At 40.2% G+C, this 12,235-nt stretch overlaps 1 protein-coding gene across 1 annotated transcript; it reads left to right on the plus strand.

Moving 5' to 3' along the window:
• Window positions 1–4,128: 4,128 nt before the first annotated feature.
• On the plus strand, window positions 4,129–10,987 carry LOC139638162 (thioredoxin-related transmembrane protein 2-B). The gene is made up of 8 exons (XM_071512200.1): window positions 4,129–4,406; window positions 5,568–5,628; window positions 5,781–5,894; window positions 7,112–7,188; window positions 7,311–7,417; window positions 8,208–8,273; window positions 8,418–8,547; window positions 9,993–10,987. Exons 1-8 carry the CDS (start codon window positions 4,218–4,220, stop codon window positions 10,179–10,181), a joined length of 933 nt encoding a protein of 310 aa, XP_071368301.1. The 5' UTR covers window positions 4,129–4,217; the 3' UTR covers window positions 10,182–10,987.
• The last annotated feature ends 1,248 nt before the right edge of the window (window positions 10,988–12,235 follow it).

Below are 12,235 nucleotides of genomic sequence, written 5' to 3' on the forward strand. Positions count from 1 at the left end.
TAGTTTGTGCATTTGGGGAACAAGCTTGTGAGCTAAGTTGGTTGATTTAGTATTTATATCTATAATATGCCTTGGATAGTTACCAAATATTACCTCTAGTGCTCTATTAATAATTTAAACTGTAGCCCTGTAGGCTATTGTATACATATGACAAGTCAACTATGATTTGAAGTGATATGATCGGAAGAAATTGCATCAAGGTCAAGATAAGTCCAGTAGCTTGCCGAACATTATATCAGGCTGTTGGTCTATTGATCTTATTCACACGGTGGCCATTTTGAAAACTAGGGTGGGAAACTCTACCTGGAAGAGTAGGTCCAGTGTAGTCTAGGCAGCTAGTCTAGGCAGCTAGCTAGTAGCTAACTAACTAGTAAGCTAACTAGCTAACTTCCTGCTAAATTCAGACAGTTGTCGATCGATGTTGCTAGCTAATCTGGTAACTGTTCGTCTAGCTGAAGTCCTCATGTTGAAGTAACACTAGATGCCGATCTTCCAGGTAGAATTTCCCACCCCGAGTGTTCAAAATGGCCGCCGTGTGAATAAGGTCATAAAAAAAATGCTCAGCCTTGTATGAAATTATCACACTTATTTCCGGCCTGCTTCCATGTGATCACTTCCTCCAGCCCCATCTGCTTGATTATTAATCTAAATAAAAGTATATACAGTGACCATGGTTTTCAGTAGATATTATATGACACAAGAGTGATCATAATGTTAAATGGATATAATGTAATTAAATGGAAAATAGCTTATATAGGAAAATAGTTATGTATACAAATATTACTACTACTATGTTGTTTTTTTTTCGTTTTCCAGGAGGGAAGCTGGTGGATCGTTAACTAGATTTGTTGCACCTGGGTAGAGGCTGACAGGACTTAAAAAGGGCTTTTAAATGCACTTGTAATATTGCTGTTTTGCTGTAACAGCATTTAAATCAGTGATAGTAATATTGTATCGTTCCACACACCAGCTGGCTTGGTGTCTGGGAAAGAGCTAATTTAAAGGATAAGGCCGGTGTTTTTTAATGCATTTCTTACCGTCAACAAATCCTATGGAAATAACAAAATCAGCAGTGATTTTGCTTTGCCAACAAGTCTCGTCCGTGTAGCCGGTGCCCAATGAAGCCATGTCCCAGCAGCCATAGAACTCCATTGTATTAAAAAAACGATTAAAAACACGTCACAGAGCCATGCTGTTGCTCTGCAGCATATTTCATCATCGCGATGTACCGGGCCGGCTGACTTTTTCCTCAAACAACTTAATAAGCCGGCTGTAGACACTTAGCGATCTCAGGAAAGTAGTTCCGTAGCACCGGAAATAGTCCCCGGCGTAATGAAGAATTTGTTCCCATTCGAATTTGATTTGGTAATAACTACAACAGCCTGACTTTTCGTGGTAACAGTTAGCGATTTCTAAAATGTAAACTATGTCTTTGTGAGCTGTGTTTAAAGGGTTTTAGCTTACAGTTGGAGCCAATGACTTCCAGGTTGACGGCTAAAAACGGTACGTGGGAAGTCAGAAAGTAACGGGAGTAGAGCAAACGCATTGTTGATTTTGTTATTTTCATAGGATTTGTTGACGGTAAGCAATGCATTAAAAAAACACCAGCCTTATCCTTTAACAGTGGCCAAATCCGGACACACACTCTTTGATGCAGTTTTCCTGTCTTTTAGTATGACATTTTTGAGAAGAGTTTGATGAAAGGCACGTGACTTGAAATCATGCATATTAAAGAACCTAAATATGAAATTTCATATCATAGAGTGTGTGTCCACTCTCTTTGATATGAAACTACCCACTTAATTTGCTATTATATATTATATAGGGTGTTTTGGATTGCATTAAATGGCTTTTCCTCCTCCTTTTCTTGGTTTCTTGTCACATACTTTAAAAGTCGGTACAAAACATTCCTTTTCCCTTTGGCCTTTTGCTAAATCATCTATATGTAGATGTAGCAGCATCTTTTATTTATTTAATTTATATTTTACCTATTTTCTTTCTTTCTTTCTAATATATAATTGTATGTTTGTTCTGTTTTATGTGAAGCACATTGAATTTGCCTTGTCTATGAAATGTGCTATACAAATAAAGTTTGCTTTGCCTTTTTGCCTTTCCTTACTTCTCCACAAGATCACCCTGATTAAAACATGCATCATGTCCTTTTGCCTTGTAGTGGCTCAATGGTGGCTGCAGTTCCAGCAACCATTTTGATCCTCTGTTGACCATCCTCAATCAAACCAATTTCAGAGCAGACACGTCAATTTGGTTTGATGGGTCACTTGATATTTCTGTGCATACTGTACATCTCACCAGAGGGCCAAGAGCAGAGACTGGTGGATATGGGAGGGAGGAGAGTCAGAGAAAGGGAGAAGAGCAGACTGATCTCACAGAAAAATGAAAAAGTGAAATGAACACAACTTGTTAACAGTAAATTACGTGTTGGTGGAACATAAAGTGTTAAATTTACTATAACTTAACTTTTATTATTTTAGAAACATAGGCTACCTGGAAAAAACAAAACAATCTTAAGTCAAATGTAAGCTACCAATGTACCTTTCAGCAATGTGGGATAAACAAGGGTAGATCTAACCACACCAGTGATTTAAAATGAGTGTTTTTTTTTTTGTTTTTTTTTTGACATGATACCATGAACACGTTGAAAGCATCAGGAATTTTTCTTCTTGTCTTTTGTATTCTGTTTCTGCAGAGATTGTGACGTGTCTGGGTCAGTTACTTGAGTTACTTAACTGAATTTTCAAACATTTATCTTCTTTATAAAATATATGCTAGTTTTATGTGCCCTTATGTGTCACACACAGCCAAAAATTAAACATTATTACTACAGTGCTTTGTGTTTGTTAAAAATGTGTCATTACCAAAAGCTAAAAATGGCTTAAAATATGCTGCTGAGCATTTCTGGCTCATCTACATTTCCGGGTTTTAAAATTTGGCCCGTTTGAATTTGTAGTTGAATAGCCCTGACATAGAGGATGATAGATGTGAGTATGATCATTGAAACACAAACACACACAGATGTTTCCCTCCAAGGTTCTAACTGGGGATTCAATTTTTGCCATTATTTTAACCAGTGGTCGGCACATATTGATTGATTAATAAAGGGTAATTATTAAGCTTAAAACAAACTAATTGATGCAAAATACCATTCAATGATTTTTAATAAAAGCAGGGTTACATGCTCCAATGTACTGCCACTTGGAAGGAAGAAACTTTTCTGTTTATAATTTTCCTTCACTGTCATCATTTTAAGTTTAAGTGGGAGTGGCAACCTGCTACTTAAGACAAGACTGTAAAAATTAGTGCCTAATAATTCAGACTGCCACTGTGCATCTTCAAAGTATCACTATGGGTAAAAGCCCAACAGATGCCTTATGGGTCATTTATTGATTTTACTCAGTGTATTGGCCTGTGAACGATGCACATGAAACTAAAGGGCCTATGTGTATAACCATTGCCTATTGGAGTGCAAGAAAATCACACTTAATATCGCAAAGATCACTCAGTAGATTGTATTTAATACCATCGCCAGGATACTGTGGCTGATACTGATTAGAGTGCATCGTTGTAACCTGAAATTTCCCGATACACGCATGGGCCTGCCTCATATACTTCGTTAATTACGGTAAAAATGTAACCCAGTTCCGGTGGGAGAGACCTGTGTCGCATTGACCCAATCGCTATTGACTTGATCTCTCAGCTGCCCAATCACCGCTGTTTATCTGCCATTCGTCCTCATTGACCTCTGCACTTCTTTCCGCCCCTTTAAATCGTGATTGCCATACGTTTTCGCCGACTAGAAACTACAAAGCTAAGCCAAGCTACACGAAATTAACTAAAGTAACACCGGAAGTTACGTATTTTTCCTTCAAAGTTGTTGCTTTTGGACACACAAAAAATAATTGAGTATTTAGCTGTGCACTACAGAACAACAAAAAGCATGTCAAAATATTCAGTGGCATTACATTAATTAAAAAGAACGTATATTGTATTGTTGTGTATGGAATTTCCTCGCAAAGGAAGGCTTTTATTTTTTTAAATTCTAACCGGAAGTTGTATTATTTATCCTGGCTAGCTTAACACTGGTAAAACACAAGCTAGCAGCCGGCCGTTCACATTTAGCTAACAGTTGCATCACCGGCCGCCTCACTCTTTTCGGGGTTCACCTCCCGTTTTAGTCGTAGTGCGTTAGAGACCTAGAAATGGCGCTGCTAACGCCTTTATTCGCTTTCCTCTACCACCTGCCGCAGGTGTACAAGTGGCTGCTGAAGCCCTACTATGTAGCTTCTCTCTTCATGTCTGTAGCCTTTCTAGCCGTCCGCAAGACGCCTGGCATCTGCGACCATCTGGCTACACAACGAGAGGACGGCAACTCCTGCGACTTCGACTGGGTCCGTAGAAAATGCTAGAAAGTAACACTTAGTCATTTTAAGAAGGGACGTTCACTAGCTAACCGGAGAATGGATGAACACAGCTGCGCTCCAAATGTGGGAACGGTTGGGCTGACTGGCAACAAGGGCCAGGATGACATTAGCCCCGATATGAGCTGCTCTCTAAGGAAGAACGTCACGCCTACTCCTATTCAAAAAATCTGGCCTATTAATGCTTGCTTATCGGTAAAGTTGCAAAAACGGTAAAACGTAATTTAAGAGTTTTACGAATCGTTAAGGTCTTCTGTTAAGTTCGGCATGTAGACAATCCACCAAGCAGCACCTGTTTCAATAAAATACCAACTTTTAGAATTGGTTCACGTTAAGGCATTAAGCAAGACAACATTAAACTCCCAGATATTTGGCTGTATGTAGTTTGGCATGGCGTTCTCGATACGAGGGAGCGGACAGTATCGAGGCCACGGACATATTAGCGTTACATTTTCGTTGCGATATATAAAGAGTGCAGAAATAGCCGGTGGCCTGCCTTGACATTTCATCTGCAATAGAGGCCTGTGGTTGATAATGTACTCTCTGAAGGGAAACGCTTTGCACATTCTTGACACAGACTTAGTGGCTGAAGTTTGTAGCAGGAGCTTATATTCCTGAAAGCACCAGCTATGTGAAAGGTGATGCTTGCATTGCGGACACTTGCTGCCTTCAGTGTCTCTTCATAAGCTCGTACTTTCGAATTCAGAGGTTGTAATTTCGACTTGTTTAAGTGCTTTTGGCTGAAATTACTAAATAATGAATGGGCCCTGTAAACAAGTCGTTTTTAGCGGGTGTTTTGCTTTAGAAAGCAAGCAGCCCTGAACGAATTAAGAGCTACTTACGGAACGAAGAGGAGAAATACGCATCACATGTAACTGATGTTTTAATTTTCAGCCGGAAGTTGTTTTATGCATCATGTTTGTGTCTCATTTTGGCAACTCTGATGTCAACAGAAAATGTCCACACCCCCGTTCCCAAGGGTCACTTAGTGGAGTCGTTCAAGGGCGCACAACTGCTAATTCCGATATTTCCGACAGCACTCGAAGGCAGCGGCCGACTGATTAACCCGGCTGGTCATGGTTGTGAAAGTGGTGAGATACTGATGCAGATCTAATGTTTTTCCCTTCTCAGAGAGAGGTGGAGATCCTCATGTTCCTCAGCGCCATCGTCATGATGAAGAACAGAAGAGCCAGTGAGTAGATGTTGTGTTTTGTTCTGGATTTATTTGTCGTTGATGGTCATGTAAGGGGGTTGGGGGGGCGGCCTTAAAAACGTGGAAAACAGAATTGAAAAGCTTCATTCTCTCTCTCTCTCTCTCTCTCTCTCTCTCTCTCTTCATGTCAGTAACGGTGGAGCAGCATGTGGGCAACATCATCCTGTTCAGCAAAGTGGCCAACGTCATGCTGTTCTTCAGACTGGACGTCAGGATGGGACTGCTCTACCTGACGCTCTGCATTGGTCAGTATAGTCTCTACTGACACACACACACACACACACACACACACACACACACACACGAGTCAGTTCACTTTCCAGTCAAACAAATCAAAACGTCAAGGGGAGAAAGAGATTGCCCTTGAACGATTTGTAGTTGATATGAAGTAGGGCTGAAAAATTAATCAAAATTTTATTGAAATCGCAATATGGCCTACTGCAATTTTCCAATCGCAGGAGACGCAATATTTGTTAAAGGTGAAATGTGTCAAAATAGCATTTTAAATGAAATATTGTGGTGCTGCAGAGATGTCCTGGCCTACACATCATATTCTACAGACTTAAGAAAACATCTTTGTTTGGTACAGATCCCTGCAAAAATCACACCATAATCATTTGAATACGTTTTTCAATGAAAATGACAGTAATGATGTAAAAATTATCATTCCCTCTAATATCGCAAATCATATCGCAATTGCAATGTCAGTCAAAATAATCGCAATGAGATATTTTTTCAAAATCGTTCAGCCCTAGACTTAAGAAAACATCTTTGTTTGGTATAGATCCCCGCAAAAATCACACCATAATCATCTGAATACGTTTTTCAATGGAAATGAGAATATTGATGTAAAAATTATCATTCCCTCTAATATCGCAAATCATATCGCAATTGCAATATCAGTCAAAATAATCGCAATGAGATATTTTTTCAAAATCGTTCAGCCCTAGACTTAAGAAAACATCTTTGTTTGGTACAGATCCCCGCAAAAATCACACCATAATCATCTGAATACGTTTTTCAATGGAAATGAGAATATTGATGTAAAAATTATCATTCCCTCTAATATCGCAAATCATATCGCAATTGCAATATCAGTCAAAATCATCGCAATTAGATATTTTTTCAAAATCGTTCAGCCCTAGACTTAAGAAAACATCTTTGTTTGGTACAGATCCCCGCAAAAATCACACCATAATCATTTTAATACGTTTTTCAATGAGAATGACAATAATGATGTAAAAATGATCATTCCCTCTAATATCGCAAGTCATATCGCAATTGCAATATCAGTCAAAATAATCGCAAATTAGATATTTTTTCAAAATCGTTCAGCCCTAATATGAAGTAATGTGATGTATTAGGTGCAGTGTTTTTAATGAGGTGTAAGCCTGCATCACCTAGACACACAGTCCTTGTGTTGTATACTGATGTGTTTCCTCTCTTCTTCTGTGCCTTGCAGTGTTTCTAATGACCTGTAAGCCTCCTCTCTACATGGGACCGGAGTACATCAAATACTTCAGCGACAAAACCATCGACGTGAGTAAAATGGCCAAAATTTGCAATAGTGACTCAACACTTGACCAAAAGCAAATGTCTGGACATCACTTACTTTTTTATACAGAAGTCAAAATTGGAAGTGTGTGTATGTGTGTGTTCAGGAGGAGCTGGACAGAGACGGCCGCGTGACGTGGATCGTGGAGTTTTTCGCCAACTGGTCGCCGGAGTGCCAGTCCTTCGCCTCCGTCTACGCCGACCTCTCCCTGAAGTAAGGCCGCATCCATCCATCCATCCATCCATCCATCCATCCATCATAAAGTGAATTCTCCTTTCATCGGTTTCAGCAGGGCTGGAGAGAGTCACATCATATACTAGTTCAATAGGATTTACTGTTACCATGCTGAAAGTTTGCATGGTGTTTACTGGTGTAAAAATACACTTAAGTAAAATTCAAAAGTAGTTGATTTAAACTACTTCAAACGTTTTGAAAGTTGAAGAGTTACTCTAAAAAAAACAAAGTTGAATGAGATCTTTGCAATTTAAAAAAGATGACAGAGTTCAATATGTGATATGGTACATGTTGTTTTCTGAAATTCATGTCAATATTTGATATGTGATTTAAAAAAAAAAAAAAAAACTGAGAATGTCCATGCCCGTTATTCAATAATGTTGCTATTGGCTATCCAACTAGCTAGTAAGGCTAGCGAACTGGCTAGCCACAACCACGCTAACACAAATCAATGATACTATAGCTGGATGGATGTTAACTAAGCTAATGTCTTGGACAAGTTTTGAGCATTTAATGTCACATGGTAGTTAATTTAACATTCCACATCCTTGAAAAGGTTTGGTGCTGATGCAGTTTCTGATGAAATACAGATAGCCAACAAAATTTGCCATGGAAGCAGTTTAAAATGTAGTGAAGTATAATGTTTCTGTCCAAACATTCTTAAGTCAAATTAAAATTACTGAGTTAAAAAAAAAAGTTCTAGTACACAAAATGCTACTCAATTACAGTGACCAGAGCAAATGTAATTACTTCCACACTTGTGTTTCAGGTATAATTGCTCCGGTCTCAAGTTTGGCAAGGTGGACATCGGACGGTATGGAGAAGTTTCCAAGAAGTAAGTCTCTTCATTTAATTTAATCTTAACCCCCCCCCCCCCGCCCCCCTCTTTCTCTTATTGACCCACCTTGTCTCTCCAAAGAGAGGGAGAAGACTAGAAATACAAACATGTTATCCTCCATGATTTTGTCTCCTTCTCCAGGTACAAGGTGTCGGCGTCTCCCCTGTCCAAGCAGCTCCCTTCCTTGGTGCTGTTCCAGGGAGGGAAGGAGGTGATGCGACGCCCCCAGGTGGACAAGAAGGGCCGAGCCGTGTCCTGGAGCTTCACAGAGGTCAGCTTGTGAAATATATTTTCAGTTCAGTGACGGTTAATTGAAAAAAAAACAACAGTTTATTCAATTCATATTGTGATGAGCAATTATTCAGGTTGAAAACGTACTACACAATAGCACATAATCAGCATAACCTGATGTAAAAAAAATTACAAATTTGAGAACATGTACTGTAGTTATGAATGTACCTTCCATTAGCTCCCTGTTGTTTCCATTTGATTATTTTTGTTTTGAAAAAGAAGCTGAGCGGAACGGCAAAAGTTCTTACCCTCCCTTGAGGTGTAAAGGATGTTATGAAGAGTTATGTGGGAAAGAAGTTATGTGATAAATGGCAATGGAAACGCATTTGTTTATAACACCAGGCTTTGAATGATCAGCCTCTGAGTCCCTTTTTTGGTTGGATGACCATGAGTTGCACAACTTGCACAATACTAATTGGTTGAAAGACTCTTACCATTTTTCTGGTCAATGTGTTGTTTCTCATGTTCAGGATCTGATTTATTTGCTTAAATCAAGCTGAGGGAAACGCACCTAATTAGCAGTTCATTTTTTTTTTTTCAAAAATTTGTTCAAAATTAGCTTGACAACTGGATGGAAACATAGCTATTACCGTATTTCCTCTAATACTGGCCCAGGCCTTTATTTACCTCAGCTGCAGAGGGTACCAGGCCTTTATTGGAAGCAGGCTTATATTAGAGACAGGCCTTTATTTCTAATTCCCTCTGTCTGATAAGTATATTTGCTCATATTTTAGTACGAAGCCTCCTTGTTTTCTGATCTGCTTCTGTTGGGGTCCGTTAGGTAGCTGTTTTTTTGTTACTGCAATGCATTACCGATAATTACGGTAATCGATGACGGCACGTTCCAGAGACTTCCACCGGCCGAGCCATCTTGTGGCATACTGCCATCTTGTGGCACTTGTACGTTACTACAAACTACAGTTACATTATATAACAGGCACCAGGAGTTTATTGGTATCCACGGTTGTTTTTTCCTGTTTTTTTTTTCCCCGGCCTGTCTTTGGGGCCAGACTTTATTTGTTTGTGTCGACCACGGCCCCGGACATTATCAGAGACCCGGCTTTTAATTGACTACCGGCCACTATTAGAGGAAATAATTATGTATTTAGTCTGCTATGGTGCATGGTAATGCTTTTGGGTTTCTGCGTATATTAAGTGGACGCTACAAGCTAGCTTCGCGTCATCTCTAAAGTATTATCGTACGCACCGTAACGGACCAAGTACTGAATAGGGTTTGAATTGAAGCTGCCGAAAGCCAAGAGTTTTAGTGTCTCGAGGGCTAAATGCTGTTTAAAAAATTCTGGAGGGAACACGCCATTTTTTTTTTTGGCACGAAAATGCTCAAACGCAAAGATCTCAGCACCGCCGTTCAAAAACCCTCACCGGTTAACGCTTCCCTCTGTCACTCTCCCCCCCCCCCAACAGGAGAACATCATCCGCGAGTTCAACCTCAACGAGCTCTACCAGAAATCCAAGAAGCTCAACAAGACCAAGGGCGGCCTCGGCGACAAGGCCGGCCTGACGCAGTTCCCCCCGGTCCCCGAGGAGGAGGAGCCGGAGCAGGAGGGAGCCGACGCCCAGGGGGAGGAGGTGGAATCCAAGAAGGACAAATAGGGGCCGCTCCGCTTGAACGTCGGGGACGAAACTTTGGGCTCCGGGATCGCCTGCCTCCTCCTCCTCCTCCTCCTCCTCCTCCTCTTCGCTCTAAGTGTCCATTTGTTCACTCCCGCCCATGTTTTCTACGTCTGTGCGAGATCGGCGTCGGTGTAGACGAGCGTGGCGTGGGAAGGCCTCTTAAAAAAAAAAAAAAAAAAAAAAAAAACAATCCAAGTCCAGGCATTCACGTGGGTTTGAAAAACATTAAAGAACACCTACAAATCTGATGAAGCCCAGAGTGTAGGTGGTTTTTTTTTTTAAAGGCGTTTTGACCGTAACACCTGGACTTTTTTTCCGCCACAAGAGCTATTTCTATTAATGGTCACATTTCCTCTCTCTCTCTCTCTCTCTCTTTCCAAGTAACAGATGGTTTAGACCTCTCCGTCGAAACCCACCGAAATTCTCCCAGACGTAGCGGCCCACAGTGACCTTACGGCATATTTTTCCCCTTTTTTTTTTTTTTTTTTTTTTAGAAATCAAAGTGAACAAGCGTGCACTTTAGCGGAGTAGCGAAATCGAGACGCAGCCAGCCGGATTGTTAAACGGCACGTTAACTCTATTAACCGGTCGGATATATATATATGCGTACGTTTAAACTCTGGAAATGTGTTGTGTAGACCTTGCCGTATGTCGTGGGTTCCCACAGTCCACACGGCACATTTCCGACGGCTAAAGCTGACCTTTCGGAGATCTAGAGCAGCTAGAGGTAAGAAGGGGTCTGACTCATCGGAGAATGCCTATTGAGAGTTTTTACTAATTAACAATAAGGGAACATTGATTGTGATATTGTTTTCGATTTTGATTTTTTTTTTTTTTTTTAAGTTGCTGATTCACTGTAGATTTTTTTTTTTTTTTAATCATTGATCGATTAACTCTATCTTAATGTAAACTAAGTTAAATCTCGACGGTATAGAAAAAGTAAGTCGTTTTTTTTTTTTTTTGTTGAAATCATTCGCAGTGTTACTCGTTCAGGTTCCTAATGCTTTCGGCTTGAACCTGAAGAAACATGACTACACTACAGCACGAGCCGGGTGGTGTCGCGTTCATGAATAGTTGGACACCATCCCTGTAAGGACACACACTTGAATTTGTATTATTGTCGACCTAAGTTTTTTTTTTTTTTTTTCCTTTTTTCCCCAGTCATTCAAGCTTTTCTGACACATTCCATTTCTTCTTTTTTTTTCATGGAGATTCCTACTGCCCCGCTTTTATTTCCCTATAATTTTAAGTTTTATTTTTTTTGTGGCGATTACATTCATTCGGTGTATTTACCTCTCAAACTGAGATGATCACGATTGTATTTTAGCTCTCAAAGTTAACAGACTGTCGCGGCGAGTTGTTTTGTAACGCCCAAATTCTGCGTTCTGCTTCCGTTAAGCGTCCAAGGCGCGGAGACTCGAAGAATCAAGCCGCCTCCTCTGCTAAGGCTGCGTTCAGGTCATACGGGAGAGAAGAGTTTCCTACTTGGACAGTACTTTCAGAGGGTATCCCCATGTGACGTGAACGCAACATAAGCACAGAGCCACCGATAAGACTATAGGTACTGCTAATGTACGATTTGTCCCAAAGCTCATACTGCCCACTAAATAGCATGTGGTGGAATTATGCAAAAAAAAAAAAAAAACTATCAACACATTAATCTCATCCATATCAACAACTGGGGTTATGAGCCTCTTGTCTGTCTATGGCTGTGGGTGAGCTACTGTCCCTGCGTTTTCACTCAAACCTTGAAGTCCTATTAGCCAATCAAGTGATGTCAAATGCTATACCTGCGAGTTCATTGGTCGAAAACTGGTCAAACATTTCATGCTACCTACCTCCATTGGCATCATGATCAACTGCAAGCGTGTTTTTTGTTGCTAGGGCTTGTTTATGTGAAGCTACCTGAAGTGAATTTCTTATGTAGTCTATTACCTATTCGACCCATTCCAAGGTAGTCTGAGACATTGCCTTTTTTTTTTTTTTATTTAATAAATCACCTTTATGATATTATACAGTATGTTATCAGTAAC

Source organism: Centroberyx affinis, unplaced genomic scaffold (assembly GCF_046629955.1).
Source record: "Centroberyx affinis isolate AG114_WGS23_722 - 3 ecotype Tasmania unplaced genomic scaffold, CSIRO-AGI_Caff_v1 ptg006152l_1, whole genome shotgun sequence".
In the NCBI taxonomy this organism is placed as follows: Eukaryota; Metazoa; Chordata; class Actinopteri; order Beryciformes; family Berycidae; genus Centroberyx; species Centroberyx affinis.

Coding starts and splice junctions, on each gene's coding strand:
- LOC139638162 (XM_071512200.1), top strand. CDS start 4,218: ATGGCGCTGCTAACGCCTTTATTCGCTTTCCTCTACCACCTGCCGCAG. Junction 5,629..5,780: donor GATGAAGAACAGAAGAGCCA/GTGAGTAGATGT, acceptor TCTTCATGTCAG/TAACGGTGGAGCAGCATGTG. Junction 7,418..8,207: donor TACGCCGACCTCTCCCTGAA/GTAAGGCCGCAT, acceptor CTTGTGTTTCAG/GTATAATTGCTCCGGTCTCA.